Source organism: Lissotriton helveticus, chromosome 6, assembly GCF_964261635.1.
Source record: "Lissotriton helveticus chromosome 6, aLisHel1.1, whole genome shotgun sequence".
Lineage (NCBI taxonomy): Eukaryota > Metazoa > Chordata > Amphibia > Caudata > Salamandridae > Lissotriton > Lissotriton helveticus.
In genome coordinates, this window is record NC_136067.1 from 208,843,123 (window position 1) to 208,865,315 (window position 22,193).

Here is a 22,193-nt window from a genome sequence, read left to right on the forward strand (position 1 = left end):
ACTCTGGTCCCAGTCTATTTACAGTCACAATAGGCTAGTGCGAAGTTCTTTGTGGGTGAGCTGAGGCAGGGTCTTTGAAGTGCAAGTGGAGCGCTGCACAGCTCCATACCCATCCTGCTTTGGAAGGCCCCTCCTTCCAATGCCTAATTCCTCTATTGTGTGGCTGTTTGGGAGGAATGCCAACTGCCAAGTACACCTAGTCATGTGACCCAGGAAACAGGCTGCAGGCACCAAATGGTCAGGACAAGAAAATGTAAACTTTCTAAAAGTGACAGTTTCAGAAGTTCTAACTTAAGACCCGACTTCACCATTAAAGAAGATTTTAAGTTACACACACCTCAGTCACCACACATGCCTTTTCCAGACAAATACTACTACTTATTAAATGTAATATGGGAATGCACTGTTATCCGATGGGAGAGGTAGGTCCCCCAGCAGTGAAGAACGAATTGGTGAGTTTTCACTACCAGGACATATAAAGCTTAAAAGTACATATCCAACTTTTTGTATCCATAGAACCCTGGCCTGTGGGCTGTATAGGGCCTACCTTAGGGGGTAATAGGAAGTTTTAAGCCTAGAAAGGGGTTTATATTGTCAGGTTGAATTAGCAGTTAGGGTTTAGAATGCATACAGGCGGTAGTGGAAGCCTGGGACCTGTTTTAAAGAACTACTTAAGTGAGTGCCACAATGCATGTTGAAGACTCACTAGTAACATTTAATTCACCAACTTTAGGTGTATGGAATACCACTTTACTATGGACTTATAAGTGAATTAAAAATGTCAATCAGTTGTAAGCCAATTTTACCATGATTTAGGGAGTGAGCATAAGCTCTTTAGCACTGGTTAGCAGTGGTAAATAGCACTGAGTCTTAAAGCCGACATACATACATTCAGCAAAACAGGAGGGGAAAAGGCAAAAAGTTAGAGGGAAGATCACCCTAAAGCTGACAGGTCTAACAAATGCCACATAGCACCCCAATGTTTCCCAATAAAATAAATGCCAGTATTATACCGGACTGTTTCAGGTGCTCTCAAATGGATATTGGGAGCTGGATACATATCATGTGGCTCTGGCCAAAAGTAGTCTTTTATCTATGGAGTATAAAATGGAAATCACAGTTCCAAGAGGAGCAACAACAGCTTTACTTGGTTATTCATCAGCATTGGATCATTACAATCTTGGCATCCAAAAATCAATAATTATATCAATGCTAAGAGGAAGAGCCCTGTTAACAAAGCTTTGGAGATCTCACCAAGAGACTAAATTTAAAGTTTTCAGAATATATTAGAATATGTTTACAATAAAGATCAGCTTTATGCAACACGATTAGGGTAAAAAAAAAGACAGAATATGGAGATAGCTGATTGGTTTAATTTAAAATGTATTTTAAAGGCAGCAGGATGAAGATGGTTTTGTTTAGCCTTTGAAAGAGTCCTTAGCAGAATAGTCCCATTTTAAGGTCGAGCCTAGAGTTGCAGCGCATGTGCTGATCGCTTTGCAAGGTATGCAGTATTCAGTATAGCATGGAACCTTCATGGAAGCTCCACCCACTCTCCGCCCATCTTTTTCATTAGCTTAGGTCCTAAATGCTGCTTTCTGATTGGTTTTAGGCTTGTTAGTCCCTCCTCATGACGGCCATGTCGTCATTTGCATCCGTCCATGGTTACTGGCCCTTTTACTTCAAACACTATTTTCTTCTCATGCCCCCCTCCCGCAGTCGGTGACTTCTCGCCCCCTAACCCTCCCGCACTCCCGTTCGTGCCTTCTCTAACCCGTTTCCAAAGCAAAAGGGTTTGCATAAATGAGATTCCTATAGCATTGCAAATGCTTATTTTGGAGTGGAGGGGTCTTCAAGGTGATCTTTGGTTTCACAAAGGCCTCTGGAGTGTACACGTCGCTTATACTCTCATAATTTGTCTACAATGCTGGGGCACCTCTTTTACACAGCTAAAGTTGTCGTCACACCCCTGCAGTAAAAGAGAGCCCCGTTCTGTAGGGGGATGCGATGGTTTCACTCCTCTTGGACACCGCAGGATTCTAGGTGCTAAGGTAGACATTAGCGCCACAAGGACATGAAGTGGCGGATGTCACTCTCGAATGATGCCCTGTGCTCCCCTATTGACCATTCTCTGCTCTGCTCCGCTCATCTCAGCTCCTCTTTCTTTCTCAAGCGGCCCTGTCAGTGCGGAGATCTCAGAGCGACACAGGGAACAGTGAAAGCTCTTGATGCGTCAGTACACACTGCCGACCCCTGCACAGCTGCTAGTACACACCAGACTGCAGCCCTGTTAGCAGCATTTGTCTACTTGGCAAACTTCCCTTTGGGATTCCTGTGCTCATAGCATAAAACCAAGGCCACAGGAAACTACACTAACTCAGCTGTGAGGCCACTGAAAAATGGGCACCCAGCCATGAGTTGTGCCTTTCAGCCCAGGATGGGAGTGCTTGAGAGAAGAGTAATGGTTTTTGCACCACTTTGAAGCCCTGTGTCAAGTCACTCCCCCCCTACAAGAGGACCTGCGACATGTCCAGGGCTCCCACCCCTTTGAGACTCCAGAAAAGCCCATACTACCATGGGACTCTCCTCTTCAGACTACATACTATGTACTAGGGCTCCCAACACTGTGACAGCACAGAGCTCGCACCCCTTTGAGCAGGGCGTAGCTAGAGCTTGTGGCGCCCGAGGCTACCCCTCAGATTGCCTCCCCTGGGGGGGGGGGGGTGCGCCACTTTTTTAGCACAACCCCAAAGCAAAATCCAGTTTGTTTAATCTCATAATGGGCTTAAATGCACTCATGATATACCTAATAAAAACAATGTGTGTGTAATTACACCCATATGAGCAATGAGACACTCTAAAAGGACTAAAACTGGTGCAAATGTCTGCGGTGGCGGACTCATGATTACAATAAAATTATGAAAAAATCACACCTATGTTCTGGTTGACCTGACACTGCGGCAAAATGTCAATGATATGGTAATCAGGGAAAGACGAGAGTGACCACAATCTCTTATGTCTTATTATGTTTGAATTATTTGGAAAGCAGCCACCTGACTCTTACCCATCTCGCATTACAAAGGACATTGTATTATCCAACAACATGCAAAGCCTAAAGTTGTGCCACCTTGCGCTACAAATGACACTTTATCTCACATCCACCACGATTTACAAGCAACCTTAGATAATTTAGATGGTATTCTAGCGGTGAGGGGGGGTGATATAGAAAAAGTAACAGAGTGAGTGAAAAAGGCTTTATTTCGATACGTAAATATCTTAAAAGCAATACATTACAAAATGCAATTTCAAGAATTAAGAAAAAGTCTTACAGTTATAATTTCATAAAACAGTCAGATAAAAATGCAATAAATAATTAAAATAGTATTAAATTGAGATGGAAAGCCTTTTTGTTCGAATCATCCAAGCCCATTTTAGGAATTTGGAGACAGCACAAACTATAAAAGGGGAAGTATCAGTTAATAAAATGCGGAGGGCCACCAAATGATGTCTAGTGCCAAGGAGCCTGCATAGAGGTACCAGCCATCGCTTCCTTGGGGCACCGTAGTCGGGACATTCAAAAAGGAAGTGTGCCACTGTCTCAACCCTTGTAGGACACACCGAACAGAAAGCTGAGGGCTGAACCATTGGGGATCTCCACCTAGACACCAAGTCAGCCAGAGGTAAAGTGCCCACTCTGAATTTAAAATAGAGGGCCCTATCCAGGGGAATGGAGATTAAGTCCAGGTAGGGCTCAAATGCTACAACGTCTTTAATTCATAGAAATGCAGCGGTTGAATTGCAGTGGCGGGGATAGCAAATGAGTTTGTTGGTTACCCAGTCCCAATATATCTTTTTCAGGGTGGCTTTTGGAGGGGCAGAGCGGGTAACCCAACAGTCTTCCAAACCCAACTCCACCAGGAGGCTCTTGATGTCTCTTAACCATTTTATGCGATGCCATCCTTCCATTGCAATTACTTCAGACAGGCCAGCTGCATAGGAGGCTAGCTCCGGTACCCTCCATAAACGGGCCCACAGGAGCAGAGGCCGCAATCGTGCCTGGTCCGTGATCGATTTGCAGCCCGTGTCGAGAAGCACTGGGACAGTAGGTGTGCTTGTTGGAAGTAGCAAAAGATCTTTCAAAAATTTGTTTTCTGCTTTCCCCAGTGCTTCTAAGTTTGTGGAGCCCCACAACTCCGCCCCATACAAAGCCGCTGGAACCCCTCTGGCTTTGTAAATGTCTATTGCTGGGGAGATGCAATGTTTAGAGAAAGAACGGTGTTCCCTGAGTATGGCACCCGCCACCCTTTTATGGTTAAGTAACATCTTATTAATGTGTGGGGTCCAACTCATAGAGTTACTAAGGCGAATTCCCAAGTAATCAAACTCGAGGACCCTTTCGAGTGCGACAGAATTTAGAACCGGGGGTGGACCAGGGTTTTTTGGGGGGTTCATGGATAGAAATTTAGTCTTGTCCACATTAATTATGAGGCCCCTGAGGGAGCAGAACTCCTGGAAACGAGTGAGGAGCTTTTGGAGACCCTGGGGTGTTTTGGCGATGAGCAAGGTGTCGTCGGCAAAGAGCAAGGTTGGTATCCGGGTGCCCGCCAGGGACGGGGCGTCTGCGGGTTCCTTGAGCAGATATTCAACCACACCATTCACATTTAATGAGAATAGTGTGGGGGCCAGCACACAGCTCTGGCCGACACCCCTTTGCAATGGGATTCTGTTGGTTTTCTCCCCGTCCTTGCCCCACCGCACCTGTGCATAGTTATCTGAATGGAGTTTGACAAGAAGCGACAGGATGTAGGCGGGTAGTCCCAGCCCCTGCAGGATCCTCCAAAGCTCCTCCCTTGGTACCAGGTCAAAGGCAGTCTTCAGGTCAATAAAGGCCAAATAAAGACTGCCCTTGCCCAGCACCACCACCTTCCAGTACAGGAGGGTCAGCCTAAAGGCTTGTGCTATCGTGCCCGTACCTGTGCGAAAGCCTGCCTGGAAGTCTGACAATATCTTGTGTTCCTCAGCCCATTAGAGGATCCTCCCCAGGATTGCCTTCCCTGCCACCTTTTGGGAAGAGTCGATCAGGCGGATTGGCCTGTAGTTGGCGGGGCTGTCCCGACATCCCTTTTTGTAAATCGGGACAACCTCCGCCCCCTTCCAGGAATCAGGTACTGATGCACCCCTCATAATTGCGTTTAGTAAAGTGGCAACCAGTTTGCCCCATACCTTGGGATTGGCACGGAGCAAATCACCGGGTATCCCATCAGGCCCTGCAGCTTTTAGTGGGACCATGGACTTGATTACTGCTTCTACCTCCCTCTCGGTGAAGTCATCCGTATCACTAACCATTAGATCGTTCACCTGGGAAAAGGAATCGCTAAGAGCCCCTACAGGGTGAGAGTAGAGAGCCTCAAAATGAGTATACCAGAGCTGGGCGGGGATGTTGCAAGTTAAAAGCAACCCATCTGGCCTATTCTTGTTCTTAATCAGACTCCAGAAGCTCCTTGCGTCCTTTCCCTTACTTGCGATCAAAAGATCTTCCCAAAACTTTACCTCCCATTCGTTTTTAGCCGCCTTTATGGTCAGAGAATATTCTTTCCTGGCTGATCTAACAGCAGTTGGGGACTTAGATTTAACTGCCTCTATCAGGGCAGTTTGCTTGTGCCTGCATTTTGTTGTATACCAGCCCTGTTTTGTCCAGGGGTCTTTCCTGTTGGACATGCTCCGGGCACCACTGGGTAAAACAAAGAGTTTGCCCAGTGCACCAATTAGGGCACAAAAGACCTGCGTGGCCTCCTTTGGTGCACTAGGCAATAGGCTCAGTTTGCTCTGAGCCTCGACCAGCAGGACCCCTATAGTAGAAAGTTTCTCGTTGGACAGGGCAATCTTGGGTCATTTTAACTGTCTCTCACAGTTAGATACCGTAAATCTCGGGGTATTAGGTGCAGGCAATGATCGTTTGGACCTATCCATATCCCTAAGCCACCCTGGGGTCAGATCGAGTGACAGGAGATTATGGTCACTATCAATACTTTCAGTAATCCTCATGTCGCGCAGGGTACTCCATAGACATACATCGAGAAGAATATAATCTATTCTCGATGTATGATTGGGCCTATTGTATGTGTGTGCGCCCTGCACATCCGATTTGGACCTCCCGTTTACCGCCCTTAGGTCAAATTCCAAATTTAGTGCGTTCATCTGTAAAGCCGCTTGCGTCCATTTCTTAATGGGGGGCAGGGCCAGGGCCGGGATCCCCCTTTTCGCGTCCTCCTCCTCCACGCCCAGCACATCGTCAAGACCAAGGGGCTCGAACGTGCAATTAAAGTCACCCGTCACCATGGTGCTCGAGTTCCATGGCCGTTTTCTTAACAGGTCTTCCAGGAGTGCTATGGTGGCCGATTGCACTCCCCCCCTTGTGCCTCTGGCATAGACGTTGTAAATGTCTAGCTGGATGCGACCCCGGGAATCCTTCAGCATGATGTTGAGTATGTCCGGGGAGTTTGTAAAGTGCTCCTCCACCCTACAGTCCAAAGAGACTGCAACCCAGATGAGGAGACCCCCTGAAGGGCGCCCCCTCCCTGCCAGGGGCTTGACCGCGGGAATAAAATGTGATGAATAGCCCACCTTGTGACGGGGCTCCAAGGCCCATGTCTCTTGGAATATGCAGATGGAGTAACCCTCCACGAGAGCACTCCATTCTGGCAACTCCAACTTCCTATCAATACCCGCGATGTTCCAGCTGAAAATCCTAAGAACTGGATCCGTCACAGCTGGAGCAGCGCCGGGAGTTGGTTCGTTCTCGCCCGCCACAGGTTCCTGTATCACTAGGGTACTAACCCCTTCTTGCTCGGCTCGAGCCTGGCTTCTCTCATGCGTGGGTGTGGGGATTTTGCTGCACAGAAAGGGGGTGACAGGGGCAGCAAGCAGACTGCTCAGATCGAGGTCTCCCGCAGCAATGTCATCTCCCACCAACTTCTCAGGATTTGGTTCGGTTCAATATCCCAAAGGGCTCCGCCCAGCTGATTGCCAGGCTGCCTGAGGATAGAACAGTGGTTTGATAGGGAAATCGAAGTAGTTAGTGTTGTTGTTCTGCCCCGAGCCAAAATCTCGACCAGTCTTGAGTGGGGTTATTCTTGGGTAGAAGAATGTTAGATCCACTATGCTGATTCCCTGCCCACCAAGATTAGGATTTGAGTCGCAGGTGGATTGTGCTACTCTACTGTCTCTGAAGTTAACCACCACACATTCACCTTCCACTTTCTTGTGCCCATAACCCACCCAGTTCACCCTTCTTGCTCCTATGATATGGCCATCAAGGCCCCTAGCTAGGGGTTTGTTGGATTCGAGCCAGTGCATAGTTTTGTTGGTTAGTGCCTGGGGGGATTCGTTGGTGCCAGCCTTTAGTGTGGGTACGTTAATCAGGACGGCAACATATGGGTGGCAATCTGGTGGCAAATTGACTGGAGGAGGTTTCGGGACAGTTTTAGATCGAACAGCTTTATGAGGAACCTTGGAAGTTGGAATTTGCGATCGCATTGGAGCATTGCTAGTGTGTGAGGTAGTAACAGTATGAGCATTCAGGATATTTTTGCTTTTGCCCATCCCTGTAGGAGTTCCCTTAGTTGATACTTGATTATTCCTCCCCGGCAGCTCTGCCCCGCCCGATGCTTTTAGGTGCTTCAGGGTACTTGGAGCAGCTCGCGCTGCTTGGCCAGTGCTACCCACAGGAGAAGAAGACCTCCGTGGCTCTGCAAGTACAATGTCGACCGGCTGCGATGTTATTACATTGGTCGTGGGTGTTATGTCAGGAGGGGCGAGCTGGGACACCTGGGTGGAACTATTGAGGGAGCTCCCTCCCTGCCCCTCCTCCCCTGTCTTAAAGTGTAGTTTAATCAGTGCTTTCAGCGAGAAAAAGCTGTCCAGGGTCGATTGTTCGAGCCTGTCTAGCCTTTCTCCCATCCCTGCCACTTTATCAACAATCGGGACCAAAAGAGATTTCAGCAGCCCCTCCATCTGGACAAAAGTAACCGGGGCACAGAGAGACAAAGACTGAGGGGCTGTGGAGGGAATGGCACTGGCATTAACAGCAATGGAGTCTGCCCCCTTAAATACAAAAGGGGCATTAGTTTGATGCTTGGAGAATGAGCCCTTCAGACCCCTTTTCCGCAGATTCCTGTACCATTTCATGGAGCTCTTTTTAAACGGGCTGACAGTCCTTTTCCTTTTTGTTTTCCCTGTGGTCAGAATCTTAGGGTCCGGCATTGGTTTGTCCGAGGACCCAGGGTCTCTTGCTGAAACTGGAGGAGCAACAGCGCTTGTTTTTGTTGGGAGCGGTGCCTCGGAACCAGCAACCTCGGGGTAGGGAGTAGACAATGCAGCCAAATTTTCCAATCTATGCTAGCCCTTAATGAAACAAGTCGAGGTTCCTCATGTATGTGAGGAGGGGTTAGCAGTTGGGCAGAGGAGCTCATGGGGGATTCAGCTCGAGCTATGGAGCCCAGGGATGATCTCTTCGACGGGTTTAAATCCATCGAAAGCCGCCGCTCCGTCATGACTATCTCCTTCTCAATGACGGCAGCAACCCGGGTTATAAATTTGTCCATAGTGCCTATTGCACCGATTGAGCACCCTCCACTTCCTCCCCTTAAATTCTTCCCTGAGCGGGTTGTCATTAGTCCAGGAATCAGGGGAAGGGCATATACTCACGCTAAAGGTAGTGAATTCACCAGTGCTATCCGGGTAGCAGATCGCAGGGGGGTGGTCCAGCCCAGCCTTTGACAGCCCCTGACTGCCACAGACTGCCCGCCCTTTGCCCGGGCTTCGCTCGGCGTCCCGCCCGCGTCCCGCGAGGCGGGTCTCACGCTGCACTTATGCGCCTCCTGGCGCCGTCCTTTTCCGGTCGTGCGTGCGTGGCGCTGGGGCTTCTGGGGGTTGGAGTCCCCTAGCCCGCTCTCCGCTCAGCTGCCATGCTCCGAAGTCGCAGGGGAGCGAGGCGGCGAGAGGCAGGCAAGAAGCGGTAGACTGCTGGCAGGTGGGTCCGCTGGTGGACGCTGCTACGACCCCCACAAGGTAGCTTTGGCGCTGGGTCCCCCGCTCTGCCGGTCTCACGCTGCACTTATGCGCCTCCTGGTGCCGTCCTTTTCCGGTCGTGCGTGCGTGGCGCTGGGGCTTCTGGGGGTTGGAGTCCCCTAGCCCGCTCTCCGCTCAGCTGCCGTGCTCCGAAGTCGCAGGGGAGCGAGGCGGCGAGAGGCAGGCAAGAAGCGGTAGACTGCTGGCAGGTGGGTCCGCTGGTGGACGCTGCTACGACCCCCACAAGGTAGCTTTGGCGCTGGGTCCCCCGCTCTGCCGGTCTCACGCTGCACTTATGCGCCTCCTGGCGCCGTCCTTTTCCGGTCGTGCGTGCGTGGCGCTGGGGCTTCTGGGGGTTGGAGTCCCCTAGCCCGCTCTCCGCTCAGCTGCCGTGCTCCGAAGCTGCAGGGGAGCGAGGCAGCGAGAGGCAGGCAAGAAGCGGTAGACTGCTGGCAGGTGGGTCCGCTGGTGGACGCTGCTACGACCCCCACAAGGTAGCTTTGGCGCTGGGTCCCCCGCTCTGCCGGTCTCACGCTGCACTTATGCGCCTCCTGGCGCCGTCCTTTTCCGGTCATGCGTGGGTTGCGCTGGGGCTTCTGGGGGTTGGAGTCCCCTAGCCCGCTCTCCGCTCAGCTGCCGTCCCCCGAAGTCGCAGGGGAGCGAGGCGGCGAGAGGCAGGCAAGAAGCGGTAGACTGCTGGCAGGTGGGTCCGCTGGTGGACGCTGCTACGACCCCCACAAGGTAGCTTTGGCGCTGGGAAAAAGTAACAAGCATCCATACACACTTTGCTTCATACTTTCTAGTGCTAAGTGCTCGCTACATCTACATAAAAGAAAGCACAAAACCTTAACTTATAGCTCAATAAGGAGTGTAGGATGCACTGAAAACAGCTGACCATAGCAATAAGATCTAAAGACCAGGGCCTAATAATTGCTGTGAGAAAGGTTTACAGGAAAGCACAGCATAAAGCAAAAAGAGACTAGGATTAGGAGAGTTGGCTGGACCTCGTAGAAACTTGGTCAAGCAAGGAATAGAGTACGTTTGGGGCATTGGTTACTTGGGGGTGCAAACCTATTAGATGTCAACTAACCAATCATATAACACCGCCTGCCTGAACTAATCACTTCAAATACCTGAATAATTACAAAACCCAGACCACCACACAGGAACCCCCCTATTCTATTTTCACCTTTAGGGCAGACGGATGTGTTTGATCTAAAAGGCATTAGCACATCCAAAGATGCCATAGTATGCGTCAAAGTCCCGGGGCCTGATGGCATACAAGGGGATATATTTATTCAGGAAAAGAAAACTTGACCAAATACAAACATGTGCTGTCAAATGCATTAGAAAGAGAGGGCCCTGTTGAGCCGACACTGAGACTTGAACCTCCACTGCGAAGTCGGCAGCTGAGCTCTGACCATTATTTCAAATCCTCTCCTCACTTTCATTGTATTATTCTATTTTAGGGGGCACTAACATGAGAAATGGGCTAGAGGAAGCTTCCTCCTGACGAGAGCCACGGCACTTATATTTAAAAAAAATAACCACTGGTGTCTGGTGCGCATGGCATGGCATGGCAGCCTCGGCCGGAAGGGCAATGATTTCATGGGAAATGGACTGGGAATGAGCTTGCCTTGCCGATGAACGAAAATTAATTACTGATTCATGATTCTCCGACTCTCTCACCGCTTCAATTATTTAGTCCAGGCTGAGTCTGAAAGCTTAGCTGCCTGCACCTGCAGTGACTGTTGTGCCTGCAAGTGTAAAGCACTGCCCGCCAGTGCCACCAGTCCAGAATTGACTCCTCCACACAAGTCACAGGACGAGAGCCTAGTGGTGAGCGAATAACGCGCCACTGCTACGTGATCGGGACTCGGAAGGTGAGGGCTGGCCAAAAATGTCCATACAGGGCCGTCATTGGTAGCACTGGCGCGTGCCGCGCACGCTACTATTGATTGACGGCCCTGGAGGACTCTGAGTGAAGCTGGGCCAGGGCAACAACCACAACGGTCGGAGCCGGAGGACGGACGAGGACGTCACGTCACTAACGCGGCGGCGCTGCAGCCTGCACAGTGCACACACTCCTGACCTGCTTTTAAGTTTTAACTGCAGCAGGCAGGCAGGCAGGCAGGCAGGCACAATGCAAACGCGGGCGGGGGCCGCGGCACTGGAGGCCCGTTGCGGCTGTGGCCGCCTTAATATTTTATTTTATTTGGGACACTGTGCCTTGTCGTTCCCAAGAATACTAAATAAATAAATTATAAAGGCCGCCGCAACGGGACTCCAGTGCCGCGCAACCGCCTCAGAAATGGTGCTGCCTGGGGCGGACGCCCCCCCCCCGCCCTAGCTACGCCACAGCCTTTGAGATCACAGGACAGTGTGGGCAGCGCATCTCCTCCCTCATATTCTGACCAGGACTTACACTGCCTGGAGACTGCAGGATTCCTTGCCCACAGGCATGTGCCACGGAAGCTGGGCACCACTTGAGTATCCTGTAGTAGTATACTGCCCTCGAAGATGCAGGAGCAGACCTGACCTGACATAATAACTGAATATTCTTTTCTTTCCTATCAACTTAAAACATAACGGACTACTGGGGCTCCTCCCCTAGTACGTCACAAGTGTTGCACTATCTACGGCATGGACACAACTCTGCATCAGCATACTTATCAGCCTGAATTTAAAAGTTACAGGTTTCACTATTTTGATCTTGTATTTGTCTTTTCAAACCCACACAAGGAGACGTAATATACATGAATAATACCTGCTGCTAAAACCTGTGTTTACGCTGCAGGCCACTGATTCATGTCAAAACTCTATGGTCTAGTGGAGCTCTCAGTCCTTTCAAAGCAAGGCATATGTGGGGCTAAGCAGGAACTTAGATGGCCTGGTATTAAATATTTGGCTGTTCTACTTCACATGTTTACAGAAGAATTAAGGGGGCAACCCACTTCTAAGAGATATACTATTGCATCAAGGACAGAAATATAGTGCACCACTGACTTTTACATGTCTCATCTTTGGATGCTACAAATGTATTCATGGAGACAAATGACCTAAGCCTTAGAACAGGCTGAATATTTTATAATTATTTTTTAAATCAATTTATAAGCACAAAGCTTCAAGCAAAAACACTTAAAAAATTGTTCAGCACAATTACTGATGTTACACAAAACGTGACCGGTTGCTCTCTCTACTTTCTTTTGTTTGTAAACTAGCAGCTTGTGTGCTGCATTAGCTAAACACTTACACAGTCCCAAAGGCAAGACCTATTGGCTATGAAAATGCGTGTTATTAATGCTGTTAACAGGCATAGCACTTTATTGTAAGCCCAGGTAAATTAAACAATATGATGTGGATACCGTGATGTATTTATCCATTCAGAGAAACTCTTTATAACTAAATACTCATACATGTGAAAACCCTAATATAAAATCTGTCTATCTATATTCAAGAGCTTTTTAGGAAAAGTTTTTTCACCTCAACCAAATGTCAGGAGTTGCCAAATTATAGAAAAACTTCCACGAATATGGGTGGGGTTTAATTTTTCCCAAACGTTTGCCTTGGACTAGTTACAAAAGAATAGATGTTACAATGACAAGGAAGGACAATGTAAATAATTAAAATATTAATTTGCAATTGTTCAAGTAAAAAATGGCTGTGTGTTCATATACTGATACGTTACAGTACAAGGTCTGTTGAAGAACAACAGCTTCTAGTTACAAAGACTAATTGTGTTTTTGCTTTGGGGTGTTGCAGAGGAAAGCAATTAACTGTGGTATATCATTCACTATCATAGAAAACTAGTAAGGGTAATTATTTATATGAGTAGATAAATATATAGCGTGTTATTGTGCTATGTAAAAACTTTCTGGATGTGTGTGGGTGTGTAAATATATTTAAACGTAAATGTGTGCATATATGTACATCGAATTCAAAATGCTCTTGTGCTCCCTGTTTATTCGTTAGTTATCATTTCTTTCCTTACACAAATCGTTAATTATCCGTAAATGCATACATATTTGGAAATTCGATCTGATATTATTTAGAAATTTCCGTATCCGCCCATGCAAAATTAGGTGTACATATTTGATTCTCGTGTACTTCATTAGATATAGGCAAATCGATCTTCTTTGATGCTAAAATGTGAGGGGTGATTCTTTTTGTGCCACATTAATCTCAGTCTAGTACTGTGGTAGTAGTGTACCCTTACCATGGCCTTTATCTGATTTTTGAAATATAGGGATTCTCTCTCTTTCCCCAAATTCTTCTGCGTTATTTACGAGGGCATCCTTCACTGTCTTGTAACCCGCCAATACAACATACTTCTTCCTTCCCATCTGAACGCTGTATATTGGTCCATATTCCTTGTATAACTACAATGCAAAAGAAACAAACAATTTCCAATTTTGCAAAAGTTGTCACAAGTTTTATTTAATGTATTTGAAAACTTGCCGCACATAACAAATATCATAGAAATAAGACCATGGATACTTACCAGTATTCTCTTCTCCATTGCTTACAGTCATAAAATTATTTATTAAATGAGAAGACAAAAACTCTCAAGCCAGTTACCAGGGCGCCTTGCTTTAACGAATTGAGGAACATTGTCCACCTATTAAACCTGGTATTGTACAAGAATAGCCAAATTAATTTTGTAAACAATATTTAGGACATAATGTTAATGTCACACAATATTTCTGTAATTGATATTTATATACAGCCTCCATGCCACCAGCCACACTATTGAAGATCTAGACTTATTGAGAGAGAAGAAGGGACGTGTGGAGGAGTAGAAGTACCAGGGTGTAGGGTGAGAAAGACATCTGCCATGGTTTGAGGAAGAAGGGGAAGGAGTAATAGAGTTACTGAAAAGTAATCAGGAAATAACCTCCTTATTCTAATTGTATGTACCATTCCCTGCTAAACAAGGACATTGCCAGAGGCACCATCTCAAGTGGGTGCTGTAACAATAGATTCACAATACACCATGGTTATTCTGTCACCTGTTGCTATTTAATCTTACTGAAAGGAATTTGTCTCTACACTTTAAAAAATGGCTGAATGTTTAGCTTTTTCTGTTCCATGTAATTGGATCCCACCAGGCCTGGGTCTTTTGATCTAGCTGAGTCGTCTTGTGCACTTCTAAACTGCCTTTCAATAACTGACAAAATGCCTGGGGCCAGGCACCTGTTGAGCTTCGTGGTCTGTATAATAGCATTACATTGTCATTAAACGTGAACTGTTCTCTTGTGTAACTGGCATGTGTGCTCCTAATCTCATATCTCCCCAGGTCTCTTTTTAAACACAAGGAACCAAATGCTAATTTGAATTGCATTAATAAAACCTGCAGGTGTTTGTTTCTATGTCATATTTTACAAGATTATAAAGATAGCTTTTATTCTGCGAGCTCTAATACAATTAACATTTAGTTATTCATAATTTAACACATCTTTTAAAGGATTCAATGTAAATTCTGGTGGGACATAACCCACTATCCCTATCACAAGTAGGATAAATGTTAGCCACTGTTCTGCTGAACAGCCACATCGAGACATCTAAGGCCTCAGTTAGTGTTTGGTTTTACACACCTGTGTTTGGATTACCTGCTGACAGGACATGTATCACAGAACTAATTGTGTTGCTGGCATGTCCTCTGGTATGGCCCTCCTCTAAATCAGTCCTCTAGACAGTTTTTGAATTTTTTTTACAAAACATTTACATCCAGTCCCGATGAATGCTATGATGATGGTTATTTCAACTCACATAACCTTGAATAGGTAAACCCCTTTTTCCATTACCCTTTTATTGTTAATTTCTGTGGAGAGCATTTGGGGGCATATGTAGGTAATTCACATTTTGTTATTCTCAAATAGGGATTTTTAAGGAATCGCTATTTGAGAATTGCAAAATGGAATGTCCCGGGGGACCCTGCCCTCATTCCAATATATTACCATCTCATTGGAGGTGTTGGTGAAATATCAATATTTTGCAACCAGATTTCAGTCAAAAACATTGATACTTAAGATACCCATTCGGTATAGTAAGCCCCTTTCAGATAACAAATCGTTATCCATTCAGAATCCTGGAAAAGGCATTTTAACAGTACAAAATGCAAATTGGACATTGTTTTGTACATATGGCATTTAATTATTTTAATTGCATTGCTTATTTGAGGTTTGGATCCATGACCATCCATGAGAGTTTGCTATGAATTCGGACCAATGAACTATTGGGTATGGCATGCATACCAATAATATGTCTCTTGGATAGTCGCCCTTGGTAGGTTGTGGTTGTTGTGAGAGATTCTTCCATGTGCTGGGGTATGGGAGTGAGGTGGAGAGGGTGCAGGTTGCTGTGAAAATCAGGCTGTCAGCTGTGTTGACCCACAAGTGCCAGGAAGGGGGAGCTACTGTGATGACAGGGCCACTGCCTGCAGGTGGGCTGAAGTGGGTGACTCATGTGTGACCAAAAGGGGTCCACAGTGGCGACAGGGCCGTCACCCTGACTCATACCAAGGTGATGACTGGAACACTAATGATCATTGGAGGAACGGGGCAGGCAAATCCCACATTAACACAGTCGTCTGGAGACTGAGGAAACGTACATGACATTGGGAAAGGACCACAAGAGGACCTCTGGAGTTGCCAGTTGCCCTTGGATCAGGTTAGACTATTGAAGACCATTAGGTCTGAAGGAGACCTCTATAAAGTTAGCAACAGAGTGCTGCCGACCTCCCTCTTAAGGACAAACATTGACGTTATTTGCATGGGGCTATTGTGGGACGCATCTAGGAGTCGCCTGCAGTATTGAATGCAGAATAACAGACTAAACTAAAAGCAACAGAGGAACTCAGTGACTCCACCCAAGACAATACTAAAGTGATGAACTTAAGAGGCAGTGGAGATTTTGTTTGTGTGCTGATGCTTTGTTTTGTTTGTTACATTACATTTCTGAGTGGACAATCACATTTTTGTTGTCATTGTTTGTACTTTGGGTTGTAGCCCAGGCTATGTGCTGCATCTAACTCTCACTTAAGAGCTTTGGTCTTCTTGACTCACACTACCATTAAGAAGTAAGTGCTGGACAGGGTAGTACTTGATCCAGTTGCTCACGACCCATAGTAGGTTGAGACTTGTGACATTAGGAGGGAAAGACTTTAACACACACGGTTATCAACTGCTTGCAACATGGTCAACCAAATTATCTATTTTTCATTACGATGAAATGAAAGTGGTTGATGGACATACATTTATAGATTTCAAGGACATCGTGCTCAAATGCTGTTCCTTCTTTTTCGATAGAAGTAGTTAAACTAACAATGAATCAAGCGTCATTAGCATAGTTATAATACATGAAATTCCACAACTGAAGCAGTGGCATCAAACGGTGCATGCAGACATTAACAGGCATCAGCAAAGCCAATAGGTCTGGCTTTAAATGAATTTTGTATGGTAATGTGAAGTATTGCATGCCAATATTATGAAAATAGATATGTATTTGTGTAGAATCAAATAACTGTAAAATACTATTGGTGTAGTTCAAAAGGTTTGGTGTCAGTTGCACTGTCAAGCAAGACATGTAGGTTAATGACTGTCCTCCCATTTGTGTTGCTGCTATAGAAAAACAACATTAATTATCTAGTTATATGAGACAATTTCTTAGGATTACCTCATGCGTGTGCCTATCAAAGTTCACACTTAGGTTGCTTCCTCCTGCCTAAGGTAACTTCCTGCTGTCTGGAGGGCAAGCACATTTTTGAGGAAGCACATAACTTCTACCCAATCAAAACATGTGCTCCTGGTTCCCAACATATGGGTGGAGCCAAAGGCCCTCTCTAGTAATGCTCACTTAATTTTCTGATAACAGCTGTGCTGTTAAGCCAGACCATAAACAGGAATACCACAGGTCATTGGTCTTGACTTGCAAGTATAAATACTAAGGCTAACTGTTTGGTTTCTGCAATGCGCAAATGAAGTGCTATGTCAATGACGCCACATTCAGCAAACCTGGGGGCAGATTTATGAAGGCCTTGCGCCTCCGGTGCATCACTTTTTCCCATGTTAAAAATGACGCACCGGCGGCGCAAGGTCTTCATAAATCTGCCCCCTGGGATACAGTATGGGATAGTTGATGTGCAGTGGTGCAGGCAGAGCTATTAGGATCTGAGCTCCACCAACACCATTGTCTACCATAGCTTTGCTAGATACATCCCGTTTGATGAAAGGGATAATCTTTGTACAGCTTTAGAAATGTTACCCACACACCCTTCTACCTGTAGCCCCTGAAGCTGCTGTTCCCTCTGGAGTCATTCCCTTCATTACAACACAGAGATTCAACATAAAATGTGACTAATGCTCTAATATTGCCAACTGCACCATCTATCATGGGTTTGGAAAGAAGCTTTCAAATCCCTCTCAACATGATCTAAATTCCCAAAGAGAGCATGAGCGGTGATTGACAACTCTTTTGGCGAGATGAACGCCGCTAGGATAACTAAGCAGTGCCAGAGCCCTTTCTCAGAATATGATCTGGGTAGGAGAAAGTAGAAGGTTTTCCTGTGGAACATTCTGAAGAACTCTTTACCAATTCATGGTGGCTGGTGCTATGATTTCAGGCTGTCTGAGTGTACACTCAGACAATGCTGATTATGCCTTAAAAATGTAACGACACAGTATGGAGGCCTTTAGGAAATACAGACTCCACAGACAGTTTTCTCAAGCATTAAATACAGGGAGGATATTCACAACCAAAAAGAGACCACCCTCGCAGACGAGGGAGAAGGGTGTTACCTGCCAAAAGATAATACTGGAACGTAACCACGTCCCAAAAATGATAACAAAAAACAAAGTTAGATACAACCTCAGGGAGAATGCAACACACAGTGGATACAAACATTGTAATACAAATAAGCAAAATTTATTGGAAATGCAATAAATACAGTCAATTTAATTTGTCAAGAAGTACATCAAAAAACAAAATGGACATACAAAGAACAAATATATAATGTGCTGCAAAGACATTCAGAAGAACAAATTAATTTTCTGATTCTTTTAGGCTATTTTCAAGCCAGTAAACAACTGAAGATATATTGGGCCCAATGTAGGTCGGTCGGTAACGGCCGAAAATCGGTATTTTCGGCCGTTACCCACCGGTATTTAGTAAATGGTATGTAGGGCCACATATTTTACAGAATCTGTAAATTTACCGATCGGTAAATTTACTGATTCTGTAAATACCGAATCAGTATTTATACCAATTCGGTAATTTTGATATGTAGGTGGGACTCTTCTGAGTCCCACAACCCTTACCGTATCTGTATTTTACCACCGATTCCGGTGTGCATGCACATGTGTGCATGCACACCTATGTCATATGACAGGCAGACCTGCCCTTAGGGCAGGTATGCCTGCCACATGGCACCCCGAACCTTTTTTGGGGGTGCTAGAGGGTGTCAAAGTGACACCCCCTGCACCCTTGTCAAAATCTGTATTTACCGATTCGGTAAATACCGACCGGTAATGCCCCATTCACCACCCCCTTTTTGAACTATTTTGGCCACCACAAGTGTGGAAGGGTATGCTCAGACATGAGTCCCTTGCTCACTGCACCATCAGGATTCAAGCAAGCCGGGCCGAAGACGGCTGTAATGCCAGAAACCGGTCCCCGGAAGCTTGTTTCCTTTCCAGTGAAGAATTGGCTTGGTAGTTTGGTCTGCCCTGTTCCCATGATGCACTGGGCCAGGGACAGACTAATTTGCATATAGCCAGGTTCTGAACTGGGATGGTGCAGTGAGCTAAAAAACGGTGATGGATCAAGCCCTGATCTGTTGACTGGGTAGGAGTGTTCTGATTAACTCAGATACTCTGTCCATCACCACCCCCTTTTTGAAAAACCATTCATGAATGGGGCATTACCGGTCGGTATTTACCGAATCGGTAAATACAGATATTTGCCGATTCGGTAAAAGGAACATCTGGATGTTCCTACATATCCACCCCTTAGATTTACCGATTTTTAATTACCGAATCGGTAAAATTCGGTAATTAAAAATCGGTAAATCTATTTTACCTACATCGGGGCCTAAATCCCCACAAACAGAGGTATCAGCAATAAAAAACGGACCCCAAACACATCCACAAATGCTCACATCCGTCTAGCTACACAAACATTCAAACCAACTCATATACGGCATTGACACAATCCATACTAATATTATAAAGAGAGAGCCCAAACCTTTGAGGCGGGTAATCTCAGGAACCACAGCACCAATCACAACACCCAATACAGTGTTGGAAAGGGCAGTTGCAGCAGAAGGACATAGGCTATGCAGGCGGCCACCATATATATCTTTTTTTTGCAGAGTTTTATATAGTGCGAACTTGACCCGAACTGAATCAGGTATCAGAGCACTTTACATAGCACCAGTTACGTTACATGAGGACACACGTTCATTTTTCTTAGGCACAGGGAGATTAAGTGATTTGCCCAGAATCACAGGATGTTTGGCGTCGTTACCAAGACTCGAACCCAGATACCCAGGTCTGAGGTCAAGTGCCTTAGCCGTTAGACCAACTCCTCTATACATTTAAAAGGTAAAAGAACCGCCCCAGCAAAGTAGTCCCTTGTGGGCGTGTCTGCGTTGTGCTGTGGGCGTGGACTGGGGGCATGACTAACGCTGGGGGCGTGTGGTACGGCCATCACATCGTGGGCTGGGGGCGTGACAAACACTGGATGCGTGACAAACGTTGGGGTCGTGTGTCCGCCCTTCATGCCATGTGAGTCGTACATACAAGCGCTAATTACGTTGCTGCGCAGCATCAAGGGGCACTCTGGGGGCGTGACATGCTGGGGGCGTGAGAAACGCTAGGGGCGTGTGTCCGGCCTTCATGCCATGTGAACGCAATTGCGCCGCATCAAGGGGCACACTGGGGGCGTGAGAAACGCTGGGGGCGTGTGCTACGTTCCGCCCTTCATGCCATGTGGGTCGTACATTAATCAGAAGATCGTCTACTGTGGCAGTGTGCTGGGGGCATGACAAACGCGTTCGCCTGGAGGCCTGGTAAGTAACGTTACTGCAGCCTCTCCTGCGCACTGTTACTGAACTCTCTCATTCAACGAAATTACACGCGTCTGCTACCATCAACCAGGGCTCCAGCCGGGCTCAGGCGGCGGATCAGTACACTAATTGCACGCACCTGATAACATCAACCAGGACTGCAGCTGGGCGTCAAGCGGGGGAACACGCGCCTGATAACATCAAACAGGCTTGCATCTGGGCCTCAAGCTAGGGGAACACGCAAATGAGCGTGTCTGCGGGGACAATTACTGCAGCCTATCCTACTCGCTGTCACTCAACTCTCTCATTATACGGATTTACCCGCGGCTGATAACTCTTTCAATCAACGACATTACACCCGCCTGCTAACATCAACCAGGGCTGTGGCCGGGCTCAGGCGGCAGATCACTACACCAATTACACGCGCCTGCTAACATCAACCAGGGCTGCAGCTGGGCCTTCTCCGTCCCTATTCTAATGAAACGAAAAATGTTGTCTACCGCGAGATTTTAAAATAAATTGCCCTTGCCAAATACACACATTACACACATTCTATTTCATACCCAGACAACGTCGGGACGGCTGCTAGTAAATATATACAAACAAAGGCAAAGTAGAAAGGGGGGGGCAGAGACCGAAAGTTAAATATTGAAATGGGCAATAGTGCATAAATATTCGCTGGGAATCTTAGCCCAAAGGTCTCTGTCTTACACGGTGCCGACGCGCGTTTCGGTGCTCGGGCTACCTAGTAGCCATCACCTTCCTCAGGGCACTAAAAATACAAATCTCTGTTGCTAAACTACACAAGTGGGGAGAAACAAGGCAAGGCAGCTTATACACATATATTCAGTTGGTGGCACAGATCCCAAATCAGATGCATTTTGTGTATGGCCGTTCCATCCAGATGCAGATCAAGAAAAGCAGATGCCTAAGACGAGCTCCGGATAGAGCAAGATGCGCATATAGCTAATAAAACTATCCAGACAAGAAACAGGGGCCGGTGGCTCAAGTAAAAATAAAAAGAAAGGCTTCATCCAGGTGCAAACACAGAAAGTACTGGTTCAAACGACTGCAAGATGAAGAAATCACAGACCAAGGTAGAAGTGAGCACAGCAGCTTCTTGTTTGGCTCAGGATGAGAGGCCCCAGTTCCGAATCAAGCGAAAGTTTTCAAATTGAAAACATGTAGGTTGGTAGAATCTCATAAAATAAGCATCACGTTCCTATGGTAGCGCCTGGCGGGGCGAAGAGGGCACGGAGAGTCCACGGGTCCCCAGGGTAGACTGTAGGAAATCCTCCAAAGAATGCTGGTCGAAAACGATCAAAGTTCCGGGCTCCAAACAAGGTCATGGCGTCTGTCACGTCAAAGATAAACAAAGGGCCGAGGATACTCACAACCAACGTCGAATCCCAGGAAAAAACATGTGAGATCTCAACTCTCCAACAGTTCTATTTTTATATGGCAGTGCCCATGTCCCCATGATGATTGAACTCTCAAGGTAATGTCTACCAGTCCTGTTTAAATTGTTGTAGGTAATCAGGGATTTGTAAAGACTCAATTGTCCATGTAGTATGCAATATGGGCCTTCACACCCAGTGGTAATCATGTGGCTTCATGTTGCTTCGTACACTGTGCGCTCCAGTTCTCTCAACAACTATACAAGTAAATAGAAACGATGATTGTGGCACAAGCCATCATGGGCAAGCAGGAAAACAGAAGCCAAAACATCTTTAACAAACAAGGCAAAATTTCTGCTACCAGGTCACTATGTTCCTGATGTTCTGAAGTCCTCTGAGGATTGTAGAAAACAAAGCATATGGCATGAAAAGGCCTATCAAACTTAGTGATGTATTGTCTCTACAAAACGGAAAACATGAAACGATCTATCTCAGCTCCTTTTCTAGCCTAGAAATCTCATTCTTCTGTTAAATGTGAGCAAGGGCCATGCTCCCTCCCATTGATTAAATGGAACCATTACCATAAACTTAGTGCTGCATCTCCTACCTCTGACCACAGATCCCCTGCCTACTATCTTCCTTCTAAATACCGAAGACACCAGTAG

At 46.4% G+C, this 22,193-nt stretch overlaps 1 protein-coding gene across 1 annotated transcript in view; it reads right to left on the reverse strand.

Moving 5' to 3' along the window:
* The window catches only part of LOC144762428 (cytochrome P450 2K1-like), a 618,298-nt gene that overhangs the window by 474,001 nt on the left and 122,104 nt on the right, over nt 1-22,193 (reverse strand). Inside the window, exon 2 of the mRNA XM_078647610.1 lies at nt 13,286-13,448. Within this exon, the coding sequence (XP_078503736.1) occupies nt 13,286-13,448 (163 nt within the window). The remainder of the gene's footprint in view (nt 1-13,285; nt 13,449-22,193) is intronic.